The following is a 25,829-nucleotide window of genomic DNA, read 5'->3' as shown; positions in this document are numbered from 1 at the left end:
TAATAACAAATCAATAGAAAAATATTAATCCTTTGGTAGTCCCATGAGTTAATAGTTTCCGCAATTAAATTAATGATAAATATATCCTGGACTCTTATTTTCAATCAGTTGTGTTGTTTACTGTATCTTTAAGAATATCTGCTTGTTATTACATAATCATCAATTGATGGCCATATGTTATAATTTATTAGTATTATTCGTTTTTTATTAGATATAATATTTAAAATAAGAATACTGTATTCTTCACTAATCTAAGAATTTCCATTTAATTTTTAACAACATGTATAAAGCAATGCCACTTTCCGCAAACCCATGTTAACGTGGATGAGAAATGCCATTTTCGCGATCATTGCGCAATGATTCCAAGCGGAATTACGCATCCGTCATTTGAACAACATGTATAAAGCAATGCCACTTTCCGCAAACCCATGTTAACGTGGATGAGAAATGCCATTTTCGCGATCATTGCGCAATGATTCCAAGCGGAATTACGCATCCGTCATTTGAACAACATGTATAAAGCAATGCCACTTTCCGCAAACCCATGTTAACGTGGATGCGAAATTACATTTCCGCTCTGTGACGCATATTCTGTAGAGCGCAAGAAACATCATTCCTATTTCATGTGTCAATAATCTAAAATCAGATATCTAAACATCATATGTAGTGTATGTTGTGAGATCTGTATAGGTTTAGTATCTGACTAAATACACATTTTTGATTTTTAACATTATAAATATTATATGAAGTTGGATAATTACCTGGTTCAGATTCTCTATCGGCTCCTCCCAGGCCACCGGACGGAGAAGCATCTGCCCTGTCCCCCGCGTCAGGACTTTCAGATCCCGCAGCTGGGAGGGAAGAAGAGGAGGCCGAGGATGGCGAGGATCTAAATCTTTTGGGGACACCGGAGATTGAGGAGCTCGCATAAAGTCACCTCATAAGGGAGTAGGTACAGTTTTCCGCGGGGCCTTTCTTTGGCCCCCTCTTTTACGGGCTTGTACCCAGTCCCTTATGAGGTTGACTTTTTTCGATAAACGCAACCTCATATCTCCGAATCTCCTCATGATCTGATCCTGGGTCCTCTGGACGTCACACACCAATCTAACCGCATTGGTGATAGACTCCCAGAGGGCCTTCTTAACAGGCCGCATCTGTCGAGCTCCTCTTGTTCCCAAACAGCTGGGGATAAAAGTCCTTGACGGCGTGGACCAGTGCAGCGCTCTCCTCCTTGGTGAACCTGGGAACTGACATGCCTGCTGGGTTGTCCAATAAATATATTATAATAATATAAACTGCCTGCAGGCATTAGAGAACTGACAAAGATGGCAACGTGTAATGGACTTTTATATGGTGAAGTAAACATGAGATGCACCATGGGACAATTTATCTGTACATCTGATTGGATAAAAGTTTGAAATATTGTTATAATGTCTGTGAGACCATCCTGACTCAAGTTGTGTTTGTGTGATGAACTCTGATTGGCCGTTCCTTAATGTTTCATATCTTAGTAACTTCCTTACACATACCGCTTGGTGGTGCTGTAACTTCATTTTTCATGTAGACTTATTTGTAACTCATGGGCCTGTCATGCGGATATGTGTGACGCAGATTTAATATCCGGGATCCGTGAAATATTAATGATTAAATACTCTTTAAAATCTAATCCTGTCACATTATTAATGTTGTAGACATTTCTCGGTTTAATAACGGTCTGTTTCTTTAATACAAATACACATTTAATATTGTATGTCTTTATTGTTCTTTAAATAAATTGATTGTGAAGTATTGACATTGCTCTATTAAATGTATTTCTAATGCACATTGATTGTGTGCTATTGCGTGACATTACACTAATGTTTAAATATGCTAATCTGGTGTTTGAAGATGCGTTTCCCACGCAATATTTATTAATGTTAAAATTCCGGTTAGAATGTCAGTAACTTGGATAATCTGTTTATAAATGTTAAACTACAGCTTTGTTATTCGCAAATAAACCTCGAGCTTGTATTTCTCTGAAGTGCTCATATATGTTATTGTGCAATGGCGTCTTTAGTTTTAAAGAGACATTACAAACAAACATTTGTATCAAATGATCTGTAGAGATAGAAGATTGTTTAGACTTTAAACTGTAAATCATTTTCTCTTAGTATTTATATATCCTCAACAGAAGAAATTTAAATGCACATGGTTGAGACAATCACATAAGGCATCTCTGTGCATCCACCAATCTTCATCTACTGAGCCTATCTCGATATGCTTTTCAAGCAAAGTATGTCAAGATAGCAAGATAAGTAAATACACTCTTTAAATCTCTTAAAGGGACACTGTCCAAACAAATTTACCATTGGTGATTGAGCATGAAATGTTAATCAACTTTATTATTTAATACGATTATCAAATGTTAAGTTATCTTGTTAGGTTTCTTTGCAAATCAATAATGATATTTTATATTACGGACAATTGTTTAATAAAAACCTGGGTTGTCCTTGACGATTGTTGCATCAATTATTCCAAACAATCAAGTTCTGTCCAGAGTACTGAAGCAAATAAATTAGCTATTTACTGCCTTATTTCTAAAGTAATGATAGCAACATCACAATGAACATTCATAATATGAGACAAGTTTTAAAGTTGATTCCAATAGAATACTCATTCAGAATGTATAAATCATTGTTTTTTTAAATGGCAACCTTTAAGTATATTTTGAGTTCATGTCCCTTTAAATAAACATTTCACAATAATGCTTAATATATCATAAACCTAGGCACCTTCCTTTTGCTAAATGAGTCTAACATATGAGTAAAGCAAATTTAGATTAACTTCTAGATTGTTTTACACACTGACTGAAATATATTTATTAAATGAGGTCTTTTTTAGCCTTCAGCGTAGAGGGACATTAAGCTATATGTTATGTATGCATTTTGTATCATAATCTTATATTTGACCAACTTAATATGTTTTGTTATTCAATCATTATATTGTAATTATATATATTCGTGGATTAAATACATCTCTACATAGGCTATTTTGATGCTGATTGTTGTTTGCATATAGATGCCTTATATCATTGACTAAGATATGTGCATTTATTTTTATTTTAACAAGTATATTTAAAGACTGAATGTAATTCTATAGTACATTCTAAATATGTTTAAATTCTTGTATGATATTTGTAACAATGTATACAAAATATACATTTTGAATGACCCCTTTAAGGACCCAAACATATTGTATTTTGATTTAACATTGACAAAATAAACTAAAGGGGAAATTACATTCTATATAGATATTTGATGTCTAACCCAAGAGGTAAGATTGTAATAAATACATAATATTACTAAGTATAGTTTAAATGACTCCACTAGAAAATTACATAGATTAACCTGGCATCCAATAACTAATTTTTTAAAAATATCAAGTTAAATGACCTACCATTTATAAATGTAATAATTGTAAAATATTTTCTAATAATGTTTTGAGATACCTAAGGAAGATACATGATCTTATACAATTCTTTTACATTCAACAACACTGTCACTTTCATGTAATTGAACCACTTCACCTTATTAAATGTTAAAACAATCATAATATTAATACATATCCTAAATATTTTTAATATATACTTTTTCAATATAAAAGCATTGAAGAATATGACTCCCCAATTAATGTTAAAAGATATCTTTTAATATTCTCTGAAGATTTTTATTTTCTACTATTAATGCATTATTTTCTCTTATGCATGTGCTTGTCAAATAGCCAACTACCAGTCATGGGAGTCCAAGTTTTATTTATTTACAGATTATATTGATATATATTAGAATCTGTTAAAAATAAACATATATTTAATAGAAAATAATTAAATATTCCAGGAAGTCATCAGATGCCAATCTGAAATGACAAATAATAAAAATGGAACAAAGTTAATACACACGTTGTAAAATATTCATAAAATACATTTAAAATCATATGGTGTCTATGCTCTAACTTTGATCAACATTTTTTAAAGATAATCATTACATTGATTTTAAATTAATGAAATACATACACCATTATATTGTTGATTAAAAATTATATTTAAATATCAAAAATTAAAATTATACATAATAATGTATATCACATGTAAACAATATATGTATGCTGAACATAAATGTAATATTTCATGTCCATTCAAATACCTCTATATCAACTATAATATGTATTCCTTTTTCTGATTGTGATCCCTAAATATCTAATTAAGAACTAAATATGACTAATGTATGTAAGCTACTAATATTCTACAGTCTTCACTAGCATGCATTGGTACACCAACCTGGACAATGCATGGTCTTTGAAAGTCAATTCAGGGGTAAACAGTTGATCTTCAATAGGTGTCTTATTCATCAGTTCATTAAATAGAGGACTGGGAAATACCATCTAAAAAAGTAAAATCATCTAAGTGTCTGATTGTGATCCCTAAATATCTAATTAAGAACTAAATATGACTAATGTATGTAAGCTACTAATATTCTACAGTCTTCACTAGCATGCATTGGTACACCAACTTGGACAATGCATGGTCTTTGAAAGTCAATTCAGGGGTAAACAGTTGATCTTCAATAGGTGTCTTATTCATCAGTTCATTAAATAGAGGACTGGGAAATACCATCTAAAAAAGTAAAATCATCTAAGTGTCTGATTGTGATCCCTAAATATCTAATTAAGAACTAAATATGACTAATGTATGTAAGCTACTAATATTCTACAGTCTTCACTAGCATGCATTGGTACACCAACCTGGACAATGCATGGTCTTTGAAAGTCAATTCAGGGGTAAACAGTTGATCTTCAATAGGTGTCTTATTCATCAGTTCATTAAATAGAGGACTGGGAAATACCATCTAAAAAAGTAAAATCATCTAAGTGTCTGATTGTGATCCCTAAATATCTAATTAAGAACTAAATATGACTAATGTATGTAAGCTACTAATATTCTACAGTCTTCACTAGCATGCATTGGTACACCAACCTGGACAATGCATGGTCTTTGAAAGTCAATTCAGGGGTAAACAGTTGATCTTCAATAGGTGTCTTATTCATCAGTTCATTAAATAGAGGACTGGGAAATACCATCTAAAAAAGTAAAATCATCTAAGTGTCTGATTGTGATCCCTAAATATCTAATTAAGAACTAAATATGACTAATGTATGTAAGCTACTAATATTCTACAGTCTTCACTAGCATGCATTGGTACACCAACCTGGACAATGCATGGTCTTTGAAAGTCAATTCAGGGGTAAACAGTTGATCTTCAATAGGTGTATTATTCATCAGTTCATTAAATAGAGGACTGGGAAATACCATCTACAAAATAGAAAATCATCTAAGTGTCTCCAATAGGATGTCTCCACAGCCTTATTCTATCAAATAGTTTGCACTTACCATGTGAACATGTATTTGTATGGTTTTCAAGGTCAGCAGAATTGAAATATAATGCCAGACATGATCCCATTGGTATACTTCAATTTCAATCTTGGCTTTTTCCCCACTGTCAGTCTTGGAAATCTTCACTGTCAGGCTTCAAATTGTTCCCTTTCAGTCTTTAGATTAAGTCATCTCCCTAATGTAAGAAATTATATATAAAGATTTCATACAAGTGTGTGAATCAGTTCTGTACCCCTCTCCCACCCCCCATTTCATAATAAATATCTATCACTAGCTTACTAAGCCTGTGTATGAACCTGTGTTATTTTCTATCAAGTGTGAAGATGAGTCATATTGAGCAGAACAAACCTCTGTGTGACATTGAACCATAGTCATTCTAGAGTATCCCTTTCTGATTATGTACATTTTAAGTAATGTGTAAACAAAGTTATATTTTTAAAAATGTATGCCATATGATGTATTTGTGTACAAATCATGCCAGCAACAGTCCATACATTTCTACTTACCATCTGATGTCCTCTTTAAAAACCAGGTGGCAAAGACTCGCTATAGGACCCAATGCCCAGAGCATCACCTATATTATGAGAAATAAAGATTATTCTAAACATTTGATCAATACTAACATGTTTGCACAATTCTCTACTTGTCATTTCCCTAGAGTTCACATCTATTGAAAATACTCCAGTGTAACTTCTATTATTTACCGTCTAAAGTGGCGGTTGATGACGTCTGCTCTGACATCAAGTCCCTCGTCCTGGAATTCCCCCTCTAGAACAGGATCATCCTCCTCATCTCTGAGGAGGGTCTCTGTCCACCGGGACGGCCTGCAGCATCCCAGCCCGCTGTGCAATATTATGCAGGACGCTACAGGCTACAACGATCTTAGCCACCTTCTTTGGGTTGTACTGGAGTGCTCCTCCAGAACGGTCCAGGCACCTGAATCTCATCTTCAGGAGCCCGAACATCCTTTCAACCACCGCCCTGGTTCTCTTATGAGCCCTATTGTAGCGCTCCTCAGACACATCAGTTGGGCTACGCAAGGGGGGTAATGAGCCAAGGCCGGCTCATGTACCCAGAATCACCTATAAATTTAGAACAGAACATAATTCAAACAGAATACTTAAACTAGTATATTGTTGTATAAATATATTTTTTAACAACCATAATCCATATTAAAAGTTGTCAGAAACATAAAAAAAAAAAAAAAAAATTATATATAAATCTGTATCTTGCCATTTCATCTAAGACATGCTACATATGCGTATTTCTCCTAAACCAAACCTTGTGTAAAATGCTAACTACATGGTTACATTGCATTCTCTATCTGAACACTTAAGGTAAGACATGCTACATATCTGCATTTCAATAAAACTAGACATTAGCAGAAAAAGACAATGACAGGGTTAAATTGCATGAGATAATATCTTGCCTTTTCATCTAAGACATGCTACATATGCGTATTTCTCCTAAACCAAACCTTGTGTAAAATGCTAACTACATGTTTACATTGCATTCTCTATCTGAACACTTAAGGTAAGACATGCTACATATCTGCATTTCAATAAAACTAGACATTAGCAGAAAAAGACAATGACAGGGTTAAATTGCATGAGATAATATCTTGCCATTTCATCTAAGACATGCTACATATGCGTATTTCTACTAAACCAAACCTTGTGTAAAATGCTAACTACATGGTTACATTGCATTCTCTATATGAACACTTAAGGTAAGACATGCTACATATCTGCTTTTCAATAAAACTAGACATTAGCGGAAAAAGACAATGACAGGGTTTAAATTGCATGAGATAATATCTTGCCATTTCATCTAAGACATGCTACATATGCGTATTTCTACTAAACCAAACCTTGTGTAAAATGCTAACTACATGGTTACATTGCATTCTCTATATGAACACTTAAGGTAAGACATGCTACATATCTGCTTTTCAATAAAACTAGACATTAGCGTCGGTAAATAACAAATGGTTAAATTTAATCCTATAGCTGAACATGACGCTAACAGTTAAAAAATACAGGGGCAATTGTCAAAATAATTAACCATGTTGTGCACAAATACTCACCAACGAGATAACCAGGGGGCATTTGTCTTTCCTCAAACTGTCTCCACAGGGACGACAGAGAGAGGGATGCGGGCATCATGACAAGCCCCTCCAAAATTCGCATACACATGCATAATCCTCATCCGTGCGTCACAAACATACTGCACGTTGAGGCTATGAAAATGTTTGCGATTTCTGAAGGGCAAGTCATCAATTGGAGCACGCAGCGCAATGTGGGTACAATCAATGGCTCCCAAGACATTGGGCAATTGAGCAATATCAAAGAATTCCCGCTTCAGGCGCCTCCAATCACCATCATTCTGTGGGAATCCTATGTATTGCTTACTGATACGTACCATGGCGTTCAGAAAGTTATCAAACACCCCAGAGAATGTACCTTGAGCCAGGCCATGCATGTACAGTTCTCCGGATTGAAAACTCCCTGAGGCCAGGACGTATAGACAGCTTAGCATCTTACTCATGGGGGGAACAGCAGTCCTTATTTGTATACGTGGCTCCAAATGAGGTTTAAGAAGCTCGTAAAGGCCAATGAGCTGTTCGCGATCGAGCCGATACTTATCAAAAACCTCAAAGTCACTCATGTTTTCCAAGGTGGGTCTCACCCTGTAGACACGAGGACCTCGAACCAGACGACCCCTTCGTCTCGGTCTGAGCCGCCGAGGCTGCCTGATTCGACCAACAGCTAGTTCGCCAATAGCACCACCAGCAGCGTCTACCATGTCATCGTCATCCATCTTTCAAAACAGCGTAACAAGGTAAGCACTTGATCTGATGTGGATCACAAGTGATGCATTGGCCATGTTGTTTGGGGGATTTATAGTACAATTAGTCCAATGGTAGTGAGTTTGTAATGATTGCTAATTGTATTCACTTGTTTGTATGTGAGCGGCGCGAATGCTTTCACAGTGGGCGTTTATTTGTTGTTTGCTGAAATGTTAGTTTCAAACAATGATTCTCAATGTGAAAGTGTCAAATATCACACATACAGTGCATGTTTGTAATGTTTTGATCATATGCGTAATCAATATTTCTTAAACGCGATCTTATAGTAACAAGCACACGTCAGGCTAACATGAATGAAAGTGCATAGTTGTGTATAATGTGCATCGAATGTGATCGATCAATGTTGATGCAATATTGTTTGTAAACGATAAAGTAACATCTGCCATCTGTAGTATTGTATATATAAGTGATTTCCGAGCTGTCAATATTGTATGCGTCCCATTAAAATGGCACTAATACTGAAGAACTTCCGGCTGCCATCTGTAGTATTGGATATATAAGTGATTGCCGAGCTGTCAATATTGTATGCGTCCCTTTCAAATCGCAATAATAATTCAGAACTTCCCGTCTGCCATCTGTAGTATTGTATATATAAGTGATTGCCGAGATGTCAATATTGTATGCGTCCCTTTCAAATCGCAATAATAATTCCGAAATTCCCGTCTGCCATCTGTAGTATTGTATATATAAGTGATTGCCGAGCTGTCAATATTGTATGCGTCCCTTTCAAATGGCACTAATACTGAAGAACTTCCGGCTGTCATCTGTAGTATTGTATATATAAGTGATTGCCGAGCAGTCAATATTGTATGCGTCCCTTTCAAATCGCAATAATAATTCCGAACTTCCCGTCTGCCATCTGTAGTATTGTATATATAAGTGATTGCCGAGCTGTCAATATTGTATGCGTCCCATTCAAATCGCACTAATACTGAATAACTTCCGGCTGTCATCTGTAGTATTGTATATATAAGTGATTGCCGAGATGTCAATATTGTACGCGTCCCTTTAAAATCGCAATAATAATTGCGAACTTCCCGTCCGCCATCTGTAGTATTATATATATAAGTGATTGCCGAGCTGTCAATATTGTATGCGTCCCATTAAAATGGCACTAATACTGAATAACTTCCGGCTGTCATCTGTAGTATTGTATATATAAGTGATTTTATATCTGACAATATTGTATGCGTCCCATAAAAATTGCACGAATACTGAATAACTTCCGGCTGCCATCTGTAGTATTGTATATATAATTGATTTGCGATCTGACAATATTTCTTAATTGTCCCATTGAAATCTCCATAATAATGCTGTTCAAAAGTGTGGTTTACGTATATGTTGTATTGTAGTATTGAGTGTTAAAGTTCCTAAAGGGGCGGTACAGTGGTGAATCTGTGATGTGTATGGTTGAATCTTGTAATGACGTCATGATATTATTAACCTGCCTATGTAGTTGTGAAATCCTCATTGTGTTGTTGTATTGTGCTACATGTTATTGTGTGCTGAATAAAATCTAAATGTGTGCTTTGTGGTTGCGTGATGGGTGATGCGTGTTATGTACATGTACGTATATATTGTGATTGTGTCCCACATATGCTGACTTCTATATAGCGGTCTGGCATTGTTGTTCCTTCCCATAAAGTGACATCTGTAATCTGGTGTAATGATGTTCGTGTTGTAACGTAATTCCTAATGGTTTCTGGTGATGGAATCATGATGTTAAAAGTACAGTAAAATCCATATGTTGTGTTTTGTGATTCCTAGAGAGAATGTAATGTGTTTTTCCCCCATCATTTGAATGCACATGTATGAGTGAATGTTAAACGTAATGTATGTGCATCCATGACTGATCATGTGTTAAGCATATGTAGATATGCTGTTGCTGCAAGCATATGAGTTGAATAACTGAAATGCAATAATAAAGGTAAATGAGAGATGTTTTCCCATTGTGTAGTGTTTGTGAATCCACAAATGTGTATTGAATTTTATTTTAATTGTAAATGTAATTTTATTGAAATAATAATGTGTTACTAGTGATGGGGATTTGTAGTTGATGTAATCTAAAAGTGTTAAAAAGATTTATGGTGTGGTGAATATTTAATATTAAAAAACATAAGTCCACCATAGGGAAATAGTCATTTCTTGATCTATTTATCATAGCTGGGTCTAACGCATGAAATCATGTATTTTTCTAGCGCTGGTATTTGGAGTTTTTCAGTCTACGCTATTTGCGTGCGTTAGGGAAATGAGGGTTTCGCGTGCACGAGCACGTCTTCCCAATAGAAGTCAATGGAGGCTCCAAAGATTTCTATTTTTTTTTTCTAAGACTGGTTTTCCTCGTAAAGTGAGTGACGTCATGATCTTGTGTGAAAAAGTAAATAAATCGTGTTCTTTTTGTAATAAATAAATATTTTGTGTATGTCATGTAGTGTATATTGTTTGTATGCATCGATGAGTGTATGTTTGTGATAATGTTATTCGTTAGATGTAGGTATATGAGGGTCTTTTCCCGTATGTCCATGTAAGTCAATGGGAAAATGGATTTGTGTGGATTTTTTTCAAACACCAGAGATCTCGCAACTTTAATCCTTTGTATTTTAACGAAAAAATAAAAAATAAGAAAAATAAAGATAGTGTTGTGTTTGTATGAGTGTAAGTGTACTTTGTGTAATATTTGTTTTGTGATTCGTGGATGTTTTTTTTTGCGGTATATGTTTACTACTGGGTCTGAGGTGGCGGTAGAAAGGTGAGCGTTAGGTGTATTTTGAGTGGCGGTAAATAAACTCTAAATACCGGAGTGCGTAAGAAACCCGCGTTAGGAGCCTCTAACGCTGGTTTTTACGGATAACGCCGAACTCTAAATCTAGGCCATAGAACGGTCTAAAAAAGAGAAAATATCCAGTGAGCGGCAGTTGTGTGGACGAAAATGCCTTGTGGATGTCAGAGGAGCATAAGCTGACTGGTTCGAGATGATAGAAAGGCAACAGTAACTCAAATAACTACAAGGTTTGCAGAATACCATCTCTGAACGCACAACACGTCAAACCTTGAAGCAAAGATGGGCTACAGCAACAGAAGACCACACCGGGTGCCACTCCTGCCAGCTAAGAACAGGAAACAGAGGTTACAATTCACACAAGCTCACCAAAATTGGACAATAAAAGATTGGAAAAACGTTGCCTGGTCTGATAAATCTTGATTATCACATGTCTCTATGAATACAGTATATATGATTTGTGTGTGTGTGTATGGAGTAGGACATTCAGCACATGTTTTTAAACTATACACAATAAGAATTACAATGAAATCCAAACATTTTCTTTCATGATTCAGATAGAGCATACTATGTGAATTTTTTTTACAATTTACTTATATTATCTAATTTGCTTTCTTCTTGTGGATTTTTTTGGTGAAAAGAATACCTAGGTTCAGGAGCACAACGCACTACTGGGAGCTAGCTGCCAATCGGTGGCCGCAAAGACATGGCTCTTGTCATTGGTTCACTTAGTTCCCAGTAGTGCATTGCTGCTCCTTCAGTAAAGGATACCAAGAGCATGAAGCACATTTAAAATTTGGGTTTCATATATATATATATATATATATATATATATACAGTATATATATACACACACATATATATGCACACACACACACACATATATATAATGAAACAAATTTGGGTTTCATATATATATATATATATATATATATATATATATATATATATATATATATATATATATACCGGTATATATATATATATATATATATATATATATATATATATATATATATATATATATATATATATATATACACACATATAATATATATATATACACACACACATATAATATATATATATATATATATATATATATATATACACACACATATATATGAACACACACACACACACACACACACACACATAATATATATATACACACACACACACACACATATAATATATATATATAATATATATACACACACACATATAATATATATATATATACACACACATATAATATATATACACACACACATATATATATGCACACACACACACATATAATATATATATATATAGAGAGAGAGAGTAGCTCACACAGAATCAAGGATGAATCCTTATAAAATCATCTTTCTATCAATACATACATATTCTGCTTACAGACTTGGTTTACAAATACACTGTACAGTAAAACATTCTTCCTAGTCACCACTGTGAAATTGCTTTCGCTTTATTTCAGCTACAGGATATTTAAAAAAAAAAGCCCGACCGCACTATGGTAACATTTATTTCTCAACGTAAAAACAGTAAAACAATTTTTTTTGACATCGCCGCTTTCGGCTTCCACCTCAGCGCTCTTTTGAGCTTCTTTGGCGCCGTCATCACTAGTACTCTATGATTGGTCGCTTTGAATGTCTCTTGTGTCTCTGATTGGCCAAATGTTGTCATCTTTGCGCGGTAGGTTTGAAATCCCTTCATTACTGATCTGTTCTTCTAGCAGAAGGAAGTCGTTGTCTGCGGTAAATGTAGTTTTTTGTTCTAGTTTTTAATGCTCCGTTAATCACAGACATTACGTGAATAATCGTTATTGGTTTCTTAAAGGCAATCTACAATTGTAGCCGATAAATAAGATGCTTTGTATCGTTCGGTAAGTGTGCGCTGTCATGGCCTACAAGAGGCTCTAGTAATTGTGACTTCCTTAACAGCTTATTTATTTCTAGGTAGCGACACAGAATGACACTAAAGTTAATGAAATATAAAAGATCGACGTGTTAACTTGTTTAATAAAACGTATTAACTGGTGAAATGATTCCTTTCCATAGCTTAGTATATACTGGCTAAATGCTATAGATAGTAGTAAATCATTATAGTATTTATTGTCTTCTGCACTAACAAAAATCAGTGTGCTTAGTGCCATGTGGATTTATTTTTCTGGAATAAAACTGGGGCTTTACAATGGCATGCAGCCCCTGGGCCACATATTGCTTTAGATGGAGGTGGGGGGAGTACATGAGTTACACAATAAATACACAGTATGTGCTTTCATTGTGTACTTATTTTTAGTTTGAATGCATCCATGTTGTATTAAGGAATTCACACTATTTTAAGATGTTACAAGTTTGTACAGTTTAGATAGGATAAGGATAGGTTACATGAACACTGCATGATGTTAAAGGGACACAAAACCCTAAATTATTCTTGCATGGTTCTGATAGAGCATACAATATTTAATACATTTCCAGTTTCCTTCTAGTGCTGATGATTAGATCAAGTGGCAGTTTCTGTTTGGAACTGGCAATGCTCTGCAGATCCTAAGTGGGACTTCTACTATGTGTTTAACCCCATTGTGGGGTTTAAACTCAGTATTGAGAGGTCTCTAGTCTAAAAAAAAAAATACATGCTCTAGTAAATCAGCATGTCATGTTTATTATAATTGCCCTTTAAAGTGTAAAAGTGTTTGCGTACATTTTAGATAAAAACATATGCTTTTATTTCCCATATATAGAAATGTTATAACACTTCGACTTTTGTTTCTAACCTGTGTATATGATACCTTACCTATGCTAAACAATTAGCTACTGTCATTATCCTTGTCCTGCATTTGACGTGGCTTGATCCTGCAGAATAAAGTCACATGACAGTTAAGATAGCCTAGCTGGCCACCTTTTTTACTTTCTGTGTGTCTCTGCTAATGCTAACTTGCGTGGGCTACATGCTTTTGTTCCCATGGGTAAAAGCTTGACCCATGCATGTGTGGTTGAAATATCTTTAATATAGATGTATATGTTATCTTATTTGCAGTTAATCTCTGGGATGCCAAACAGAAGATAACACCTTTCAGTCTACTTTCCTCTTAAACAGACGTCTACTAGGGTATGCAAGTGCATTTTTAATTTTTTTTTCATTATATGATGGCGCTAGGTCTAATTGGTTTCTTTTTTTAGGAGTTTACACAGGAAAGCACAAGAAATGGATGAGTATACCAAAATTGAAAAAATTGGGGAAGGTAAGTATTAAAACAAATAAGGCAAATGTCTAAATTTACTTTGAATAAACTCTCCAGTACAAAATATGCGTCTTAATGTTTCATCAGCGTACAAAGGATCTTAACCAATACTAAAGTGATTTTAAGCTAATTTCTTTTAGTAAATCTGAATGTGGCCCTTTATCTTAACAGAACTTTATAGTGCAAAAATTACACTGATTCATTAAAGCATGTAGTTTTAGCACTAGCAAATCTGTAATGCTATGTGACAGACGCTGGGTCAATCAACAGTGGCAGTTGCATAGCTGGGTCAGGCAGCTGACGATTGGCTGTAGCTCCTGAGCGGTTAAACCCCTTTGCCGGGGGTTAAACTCAGGGGTTGCTAGTGCTAAAATTACATTGGCTAACAAATTGGAGCATGCTATTCAATATGTCCCTTTTTTAAAAGCTCAACCTGTTTGTCAACATTTTCACATCAGTCTTCTGTACTATTTTATTGCCGTTATTAAAGAGACATTAAACAACTTAAAGGGACAGTCTACATAAGTTTGCAAGCACCTTGTTTGGGATTATTGTGCTGCGGGAACCCCACTCCGTCCTGTGCCACCTCATGCAGGGCATAAGAAAAAAATTGTTTTATAAAATATTTTTTAAATTTGGCCGATGTAGGATGGCAGCAAACTCTTTCCAGAGAATCTGTGGGCATCTCTATTCTGAAGTAGCATCCAATCAGGCTCTCACTTGTAAAATTCATGACGCGTGTTGTAGTTTTGCGCTTGCGCAATGTGTCTGCCCTAGTGTCTTAAAGTTCAGTCCGTTCACACACACACTGCTGGGTGCTATTTCAAACAAACACGCAGCGGTAGGAGGATTTTGGCGGCCGTATTCGGGCTGCCAAATAAAGAAATTTTTCCAACAATACTATAATCACTTTTGCCCTACATGAGGTGGTGGCACAGTATTGAGTAGGATGCCTGCAGCGCAATGATCCCAAACAAGGTGCTTGCAAATGCGTGTAGACTGTCCCCTTAAGATTATACTATAGAATTTTTATTAGTGTTGAGGGGGGGCACTACATTATCCTTTCATGAATTTTTTTTTTTTAAATGGCGTATTTGGTTGAAAAATTACATGCTCAAATTCGTTAGCGCATATCGTTAAGATTAGCAACCTTGCACCTCTATTTAACCCCTGCAAAGAACCGCACGAGACCATCAGAAACACTGATGGTTCTGAGTGGGAACTGCTGCTAAGCTAATCGGTAGCGTGCTAATCTGACTTTAGTTAGGTACAGATTGTATCACTAATAGGAGAATGTTCTAACTCCTCAAAGTTCTTTCGCTCTTTTCTTGAACATATTTACTTGAAAATTAATTTTACGTTTTTCCGATATGTTCAGACTATTTCCCTGGATTGCCTTTTAATGTCTGATACATGAATGATTTAAAGATGGGGTGTAACACTTTTCCAAAGCATGAAACAGATTTGAAAGTAGTCTGTAAGAACTATCCACAATCAAAGGTTTTTATAACCTTTCATGTCTTCATTCTATGTTTTTTAGAAAGTCAGGAATGTAACTGGGGTTTTCAATGTGCTTTTAATAATTTTTAATTCTTATAAATAGTGGTGCTGGTGTTGCATTTGACTTTTCATAAATATCAGTTTATCTGAGTGAGAAGGCAGCATTGTTTGGTTTTATTAATGTGATCTTTGCTTATGAAGACTAACTAGTTTACATAGAGAACTTAAAAAATGAATGGAATTTTATAAAGTGACTTCTCTCCTCAGGTACCTATGGTGTTGTATATAAAGGTCGTCATAAAGCCACTGGTCAAGTAGTGGCAATGAAGAAAATTCGGTTAGAAAATGAAGAGGAGGGTGTACCTAGTACAGCAATCAGAGAAATTTCTCTTTTAAAAGAACTTCAGCATCCAAATATTGTGTGGTATGTAAATCTTTATTGTACAATCCTTTATACACCTCCGGAGAGCTTGGTCAATGGGCATCGGTGGTCAGAACCTGCATACTCTGACGATGGTGATGTCTGGGTCACAGGGGCAGGCAAGCGGAGTTCAGCTCAGCCTGGAAGTTAGGCTATTAGCTCAGCCCTTTACTTTTCGGCATGGAGGGAGGAGTCGGCTGCAAGATATGGAAGGGGCTTAAATTGTATACAATGTGTATTATTGTCAGCAGAAAGTCTTTGGGGGGGGGGTGTTGCTATGCTTTTCTGAGGTTGCACCTGGAGGTAAAAAAAAAACCTGTCATGTTTCCTAAAGTTTTAATTGGCTTGTGTTATTTCACTATTATGATGTAAATTCCATTTATATATGCCCCCTTTAAAATATGGTTCAGAACTGGATTCCCTTATTTATATATTTGTGCTGTACAAACAAGTTGTTCAATATGGCCATACTAAAATACTTAACTTTAAAATTAAAACCTGCTTCTTCAAATTGCAAAACAAAGGGGCACATGAACTTGAGGGGAAAAATTGTTGTGCTGGTAGCTTTACTTGCACTCCTCATACTATTTCAGTTGCAGAAAACAAACTCCCCAATTCCAGGGTATAATGTGGAGAGGGGGAAATGAATAAATTAGTATTGATGCAACAAGACAATGATTTCCGGGCTCATGATTGTGCTATAATATCATCCACTCTTGTGTATTAGTCTTAAAATGAGCGGGTCATTGGCCTGTTGCTGCAGTACACCCATCTTCCTTTACATATTTAATTGTCTGCAATTGAAAATATATTTAACCATAAAATAGTTTTTCATTCAAGTTGACCATCAAAAGTGCTTATAAAGCTGCTAACTTGTTTGCAACAGAATTAACCAATTAAAGGGACACTGAACCCAAATTTTTTCTTTTGTGATTCAGAGCATGCAATTTTAAGCAACTTTCTAATTTACTCCTATTATCAAATTTTCTTCATTCTTTTGGTATTTTTATTTGAATAGCAAGAATGTAAGTCTAGATGCCGGCACATTTTTGGTGAACAACCTGGGTTGTTTTTGCTGATTGGTTGATAAATTCATCCACCAATAAACAAGTGCTCTCCAGAGTCCTAAACCAGAAAAATAGCTTAGATGGCTTCTTTTTCAAATAAAGATAGCAAGAGAATGAAGAACAATTGATAATAGGAGTAAATTAGAAAGTTGCTTAAAATTGCATGCTTTTAGCTGATTCACGAAAGAAGAAAATTGGGTTCAATGTCCCTTTTAAACCTTTCTCTCGTTCATAGGCCCTTTTTAGAAGTGTATTGCTCAGATCTCGGGCTTCGTTAGATTTTACAAGCGCTAATGAGGAAAACTTACCACCTATGTCCTCTTATTGATTTGACCAGCTCTTATTTGCATGTCTAAACAAATGAGTGCTCATGTAACGAGCGTTAAAGGGACAAGAAACCCAAAATGTCTTATTCAGATGGAACATAAGATTTTAAACAGATTTGTAACTTTACATTTGCTTCATTCTTTTTGTATCCTTTCAAGGTCAGCAATGCACTACTTGGACCTAGCTAAACACCAATCGGCAGCTAGCTTCCAATAGTGGTGCTCTTGAGCCTACCTAGTTGTGCTTTTCTTTAAAGGACACCAAGAGAACAAAGCAAATCTGATACTAGAATTAAATTGAAAAGTTTAAATTGCAGGCTCTATCTAAATCATAGTTTTTTTTTGTTTTTTTTTTTTTTGTTTTTTTTTTTTTTTACACTTTACTGCCCCTCTAATGTATATTGCTTCACGTTATTCCCAAATGTAACTGTCTTATGTATTTTCCAGCTTATTGGATGTACTAATGCAAGACTCTCGGCTGTACCTTATATTTGAATTTCTTTCCATGGACTTGAAGAAATACTTGGATTCCATTCCAAGCGGGCAATATATAGATGCAATGCTTGTTAAGGTAATACATTTTTTCACTTCTGCAGATTTTGGTGCATAAAATTTGGTTTTGTGGTTAAGATTTTTATTTTGTTGTAATATAAATGTTATGTGTATTGAATACTTTTCTCTAGCTTGGAGGGGGTTTCACAGTAGTGTAGGGTCGATAGTCTTAGAATTTACATGCTCTAATGATTATAGCTCTTTAAAGGGACAGTAGACACAATTATGAGCCATTTTAAATAAAGCTTTGGATGTTAAGCTTTGCAATTTATAAGCATTACTTGTTTTGCATCTAACTTTCTTAAAAATGGGGGGGGGGGGGGATCTTGCAGGGTTTCACTGCATATGTGTATCTATGTCCCATACCCCAATTACTGAGGGTTTTCTCCTCACTCCCTAACTAGTGATTCTGCTGCCAGGAAGTTACTGACATGCCTAGCTCACTAATGCCTGAGCAGCACTTAGTGCTATGAATTCTGCTTAGAAACTTCTGCTTTGAAGACATTAGATAACCCCAATTTACTTTGTTCTCTTGGTTTTCTTCTTGAAAAGCATAACTAGGTATACTCAGAGTTGGGAAGCTAGCTGCTTATTGGTGGCTGCACATATATGCCTTTATCACTGGCTGCTCCTTCAATAAAGGATACTAAGAGTATTAAGCTAATTTAATAAAATAACTAAATTGGAACGTGTTTTAAAATTTGTATGCTCTATCTGAATCTTGAACAAGAGCAAATTTGGATTTCATGTCCTAAGTAATTACCGCTTGTTGAGTAAGATCAGTAGAGCTGCAGCATCTAATCGATAATGAAAATAGTTGTGAACGAATCTCATAACCAATTAGTTGGTCTGTTCATGGCACCAGCTACTTCCCTACAACGAGCTCCTGCACATGGTATTTTGTTTTATGGTTATGCCCTTAGCCTAAAAGACTTCTAGAGACATTTACTTTTCACTTTCAGGACAGTATAAGTTTACAACTACTCCTGGCTTATGTGCGACCCAGGAATAATAGGAGTCATCATTTGGATTGTTTATATTAAATCATGTGGTTTGGTACTTTTGATTTGCTTGTTATTTACACCCTAGATTGATGAGTTATTTGAATTGATGTGCACAATTAGCGGATCGCTTGCTATTGCTGATTATATGTACTGTATAGAGAAATGTGTAAGGCTTAATTGTAATATGTTCCAAAGTCAACCTCTGTGTTTTAAGAGCGGACTACATATTTTTTCCATAACCTTATGCTGCTTATTTACCATTGCATATAGATATTAAAAAAATCATTGTTAGAACCAGTGTTAATTTTGACGACAAATTTCAATTTAGTCTTTTGACTAAAATGCCATTTTAGTTTTAGTCGTATTTTAGTCATCTGAATTGTTTTAGTTTTAGTCGACTGAATCTCCAGTAGATTTTAGTCGACTAAATCTCCAGTATCTACTGGAGATTTAGTCGACTAAAATCTACTGGAGATTTAGTCTACTGGAGATTTAGTCAACTAAAATCTAAGGGGTTTAGTTAAAGTGTAATGCATTATTTAAGCATTTCTCTATAATTTGCAAACTGATTATATACTCCAGAAGTAAACACCTGTTATCATTTATGGTATTAAGGTTTAAACCCTCAATACAGACACATATTTAGCCGTTGTGATATATCTTTATTAAACTTAAAATTAAATAAAACCAAGTTTCATAAACAAACAGAAGTGCAACTTTAAAATATAAAAAAAACAAAACTGTAAACTGTATTGCACATATTACCCAATATAAAATTTTTAACAGTTCTCTGTTAATAATTAAAACAAGTATCAAGTTACTCAACACAACAAAATGTTTCTGCAGATAGCACAGGCACAGCATAACTTAAATCCATACTCATGGGTTATGCTTATTTCTATAGGAAGAATCAATTGATCACAGATTCGAAACATTTTCGGCAACGAAATTATCACTGCTCTAGAACTTCCAAACAAATTATATAGTCCTGGAGTAAAGGTTTATTAACCTGATTTTATTTATGGTATTAAGATTTGAACATGCAATACAGATTTAACAGATTTAACTGTTGTGGTATATAGCATGTCTTTATCTTAAAATTTAATAAAATTAAGTTTAGTACATTTTACAAAAGAGCAGTAATTGGATAGGGATTGATTAACACTTTGCATAAAATGTTTTTGTCAGCAAATTTTGATTTAGTTTTAGTCATAGTCTTTTGACTAATGTCATTTTGATTTAGTTTTAGTCATAGTCTTTTGACTAAAATGTTGTTTTAGTCGTATTTTAGTCATTAGAATTTCTTTAGTTTTATAGTCATTTTAGTCTAGTTTTAGTCGACGAAATTAACACTGGTTAGAACGAAGTCCAGGCTTACTTTAAGAGGCCCCTTTTATTGGTGGAGAGTAAATGAAGATAAATATCCCACCTTGTTTGCAGATTTTTTTTTTTTTTTTTTTAATGGGGGGGGAATTTCATCTGATTAGTCAAAAAAAAATAATTGGCCGATTAATTATGAAAATAACATTTGCAGCCTTAAAGATCAGCCGGGTGGTGTGCCATTTAAATAGATTCTGGAGAGTACACTTTCTAAGTTTGTCTATGCAATTCTTAATTTCTGCCTAAATAGTTTCTGGAGACACAAATCAGATTTGTTTTAAACGTTATGCAATTTGCTCTTTCAGGTAGAGGAAAAATGGAGCTTTTATTTGATTTGAAGGATAGAACATTTGAGTACAGTGTTGCTTTAAAGCGACAGTCAACACCTAATTACATTTTTCTGTAGTCTTACATTAGATTATCAGCAGAGCCTTGATGAGGCTTGCTGCAAACTTTATTTTCTGTGCTCAAACTTTACCCATTATTTTCCTCATCGGTAAGAGCAGAATGATTTGAGTCTAGGTTTCTTAAGACACGATGAGTCCACGGATTTTAATTACTAATGGGATATTCACCTCCTGGTCAGCAGGAGGCGGCAAAGAGCACCACAGCAGAGCTGTTAAATAGCTCCTCTCTTCCCTCCCACTCCAGTCATTCTCTTTGCCTACGTTCGTGATAGGAAGTGGTAAAGTGAGGTGTTAGATTAGATTCTTCAATCAAGAGTTTATTATTGTTAAAGTAGTGCAAGGTTGTGCTGCTTTGTTCTAGGGTGTACCCGTAGTCCATATCAGTCTCTCAGTAGAGCTTTGGTGGCTTTAGAGCAATGGGAACTTGTGGGACATAATTCTCACTGCGCCTCCCATATATTCTTGCTGCTCTGTATGCCTTAGTCTGAGGCGAAGATTACTTAGCATGCTTTTTCTCCACAGGCCAATGGGAGGGAGAGGACCTCTTAAGCCTGTGAGCTGCCTAGCTGTCAGGCAGAAGTTAAGGTAAGTGTTAGTTTATATATTTTCTGTGGGGGACCCAGGAAGGAGTTAGCACGCCATTATTAAAGTGCAATAGGAGTCCTAGAAGCACTTTTATTAGGACATTAAAAACCCTCCTAGTGTGGAGAGCATTGGAGGACAGCATTTATGTGCAGGCATTGGAGCTGGGGATCATTGCTTGGTGGTTTCACACTGTAAATCAAGGTATCCTCGCTTGGTGGTTCACACTGGAAATAGAGGTATCCTTGCTCAATGATGGGTTAAATAGGGAACAGAGCTTTTACTTACAGATATGAACGCCCACGATGGGCCGGGGTTTCGTGTTCGCGCCAACTTCTACTTGCGCTTCGGTTAGGAAGTTACTAATCTATTATAAATTTTTTTTTTTTTTCCTGTGATGCTGTCTAGAGACGCATATAGCGTGAGGAAATATTCTGCTGTAGCGTTCATAGATCTTCTGCAGTGCTGAGCGGATACAGACCCCCCGTTTTTTTTCCGGTCAGGTAGGAGCGCCTCGATTGCTGTGTGCAGGGGGTGTTTTTTTTTCTTTTTTTGGGCCTTATACTGGTATAAAGAGTACTTTTTTTTTTGTAGGACTTAACATAAAGTCACTTTGAATTTAAAGAGACAGTAACGTCTTGAGTTTAAGATTTTATTTGATTAAAGGATAAATTGTGAACAAGTATGGCCCAAGGGGCCTTACAAAACGTTTCTTACTCCTTGTGTTTGGAGGCTAATGTGGAACCACCAATCACTTTCGTCCCACATTATTGAGAGGACTTTAAGTTATAGGGAAAAGATTTTTTTTCTAAGCAATGCTTTTTCAAAAGCGGATGCTGTCCAAGAGTCTAATGATGAGGGTCAAGATATACCGCAGCTTTCTCCCAAGCGTCCCAAAGCTTACAGCCCGCACTTAGCAGTGCCCTGCACCCGCTTGGAGTTACTTTTTAAAAGACATAGCTTCTCTCATGTCTTCTACAATTTCTGATACATTGTCTTCCCAATTTTGCAGGGCAAACGTAAGAGGAAAACCAGACATTTTATAAGTTCTAACACTGTTGTGGCAATTTCGGAGGTATCTTCCCAAGGTCAAGAAGAGGAGGGTACCGCTGTATTTTCTGAGGGTGAAATCTCAGATTCAGAATGCGTATTGCCTTTGGACTCAGAGGTAGTATATTTTAGATTTAAACTAGAACACCTCCGCCTGTTAGGGAGGTTTTGGTTACTTTAGACAACTGGGACTCCACGGTAGTGGTTGTCCCTACGAAGTCTAGTAAATTGGACAGAGGATAGTTGTGCTTTCAAGGATCCTATGGACAAGAAACTAGAGGGTTTACTTAAAAAGATTTGTTCATCAGGGTCTGCTATTGCAGCCAGCTGCATGCATTGCTACTGTCACTAGTGCGGCAGCATATTGGTTTGATGCTCTGAGGACAGACTTCCTTGGAGGAAATCCAAGACGGGATTAAAGCTTTGAAGTTAGCTAATGTGTTTTACGGACGCTTCCCTTCACATTATTAAACTGGCAGCTAAGAGTTCGGGTTTCTCTGTCCTAGCCCGCAGAGCCCTATGGTTAAAGCCTTGGTCTGCGGACGTGTCTAAGCTTCTAGCGATTCCTTATAAGGGGAATACCTTGTTTGGACCTGGCCTGACGGAAATTATCTCTGATATCACTGGAGGTAAGGGTCATCTCCCTCAGGATAAGAGAAGCAAAAAAAAAGACGGTAATTTTCGTTCCTTTCGGAATTTCAAGGGAAATTCTTCCTTTTCCTCCACTAAGCAGGAACAATCTAAGCCCACATGAAGACCCAACCAGTCTTAGAACAAGGGTAAGCAATCCAAGAAGCCTGCTGATGAATCCAAAACGGTATGAAGGGCATGCCCCCGATCCGGGACCGGATCTGGTAGGGGGCAGACTTTCCTCCTTCATTCATGCTTGGGTTCGGGACGTTCAGGATCCCTGGGCAGTAGAAATAGTCTCAGGGATACAAATTGGAGTTCAAAAATTTTCCTCCCAGAGGCAGGTTTCTTCTTTCAAGATTATCTGCAGACCAGATAAGAGGCGTTCTTACATTGTGTAGGAGACCTCTCCACCCTGGGAGTCATTGTTCCAGTACAGGGGCAGGGTTTTTATTCAACTCGGTTTGTGGTTCCCAAAAAGGAGGGGAACCTTCAGACCAATTTTAGACCTCAAGAGTAAAGTTTCTCAGGGTTTCGTCATTCAAGATGGAAAGTATTCGTACCATTCTTCCATTGATCCAGGAGGGTCAATTTATGACAACGGTGGATTTAAAGGATGTATATCTACATGTTCCTATCCACAGATCACAGGTTCCTGAGGTTTGCTTTTCTAGACAAACACTTCGATTTCGTGGCTCCTCCTTTTCGTCTGGCCACGGCACCCAGAATTTTCACAATGGTTCTGGGGTCTCTACTAGCAGTTCTAAGGCCACGGGCCGTTGCGGTGGCGCCTTATCTGGACGATATTCTAATCCAGGCGCCATCTTTTCAACAAGCAAGATCCCATACCAACATGGTGCTATTCTTCCTGAGAGCTCACGGGTGGAAGGTAAATTTGGAAAAGAGTTCCTTAGTCCCAAATACAAGGGTGACTTTCTTGGGAACTCTAATATATTCTATATCTATGAGGATTTTTCTGACGGAAGTCAATAAATCAGATTATCGATACTTGTCTAGCCCTTCAGTCCCATGCACTGGGCCACAGACGGCAGAGGAGTGAAGTAATCGGGCTGATGGTGGCAGCAATGGACATCATCCCGTTTGCTCGGTTCCACCTCAGACCTCTGCAGTTAAGCATGCTCAGGCAATGGAATGGAGATTATGCAGACTTGTCTCCTCGAATAACCCTGGAACAGGAGACGAGGGACTCATTCAATGGTGGTTGTCTCTGGATCATCTATCCCAGGGAACCTGCTTTTCGCAGACTGTCCTGAGTGATTGTGACAAGACGCCAGCCTTCTAGGGTGGGGAGCTGTCTGGGGTTCCCTAAAGGCTCCACAAAGGGAGTGTGGACGCGGGCGGAGCATGTTCTTATAAACATCCTGGAACAGAGCGATATTCAATGCTCTTCTGACCTGGCCTCAGCTTCGGCCCAGTTTATCAGATTCCAGTCGGACAACATAACTTCAGTGGCTTACATCAATCATTAGGGAGGAACTAGGAGTTCCTTAGCGATGACCGAGGTAGCCAAGATAATTCGGTGGGTGGAGGCCCATTCTTGTCGGCGATCCACATCCCAGGGGTGGACAACTGGGAGGCGGACTTTCTGAGCAGGCAGACTTTTCATCTGGGAGAGTGGGAACTCCATCCGGAAGTGTTCTCCAGCGCCTGATTCTCAAATGGGGTAGGCCAGAGTTGGATCTCATGGCATCTCGACAGAATGTCAAGCTCCCGAGATACGGGTTGAGGTCCAGGGAACCCCAGGCGGAACTGATAGATGCTCTGGCGGTTCCTTGGACCTTCAGCCTAGCCTACTTATTTCCTCCGTTTGCGCTTCTTCCTCGGGTCATTGCTAGAGTCAAGCAGGAGAGGGCGTCTGATTATTGCTCCGGCTTGGCCTCACAGGATTTGGTATGCAGATCTGGTGGACATGTCATCTCTGCCACCTTAGAGACTTCCGTTGAGGAAGGACCTTCTGATTCAAGGACCATTCCTTCACCCAAATCTAGTTTCTCTGAAGCGGACTGCTTGGAGATTGAATGCTTAATTGTGTCCAAGCGGGGTTTTTCTGACTGTCATAGAGACCATGATTCAGGCTCGTAAGCCTGTGACTAGAAAGATTTACTATAAAAGATGGCGTAAATATCTTCGTTGGTGTGAATCCAAGGGCTACTCATGGAGTAGAGTTAGGATTCCTAGAATTTTGTCTCCTCCAAGAGGGTTTAGAGAAGGGTTTATTGACTAGTTCCCTAAAGGGTCAAATCTTGGCCTTATCTATTTTGTTATACAAACGTCTGGCGGATGTCCCAGATGTACAATTCTTTTGTCAGGCCTTGGTCAGGATCAGGCCGGTGTTCAAACCAGTTACTCCTCCATGGAGTCTTAATCTAGTTCTCAAAGTTCTGCAAGGGGCTCCGTTTGAGCCTATGCATTCTTTAGAGATTAAGTTATTATCTTGGAAAGTTGTTTCTTGTAATTTCTTCTGCTCGTAGTGTCAGAGCTCTCGGCATTAGTCTCCTTACCTGATTTTCTATTCAGATAAGGTTGTTTTACGTACTAAATTAGGATTTCTTCTTAAAGTAGTTTCTGTTCG

At 36.8% G+C, this 25,829-nt stretch overlaps 1 protein-coding gene across 1 annotated transcript in view; it reads left to right on the top strand.

Annotated features, from left to right (window-relative positions):
- Positions 1-12,784: 12,784 nt before the first annotated feature.
- CDK1 (cyclin dependent kinase 1) overlaps positions 12,785-25,829 on the top strand; it is a 32,803-nt gene continuing 19,758 nt past the window's right edge. The window contains exons 1-5 of the mRNA XM_053692251.1: positions 12,785-12,958; positions 14,113-14,184; positions 14,257-14,317; positions 16,085-16,241; positions 18,079-18,202. Coding sequence (XP_053548226.1) covers positions 14,281-14,317; positions 16,085-16,241; positions 18,079-18,202 — 318 coding nt within the window. The 5' untranslated portion in view covers positions 12,785-12,958; positions 14,113-14,184; positions 14,257-14,280. The remainder of the gene's footprint in view (positions 12,959-14,112; positions 14,185-14,256; positions 14,318-16,084; positions 16,242-18,078; positions 18,203-25,829) is intronic.

This window comes from Bombina bombina, chromosome 9, assembly GCF_027579735.1.
Source record: "Bombina bombina isolate aBomBom1 chromosome 9, aBomBom1.pri, whole genome shotgun sequence".
Taxonomy (NCBI): domain Eukaryota; kingdom Metazoa; phylum Chordata; class Amphibia; order Anura; family Bombinatoridae; genus Bombina; species Bombina bombina.
This window is presented reverse-complemented; position numbering and strand designations above follow the sequence as displayed.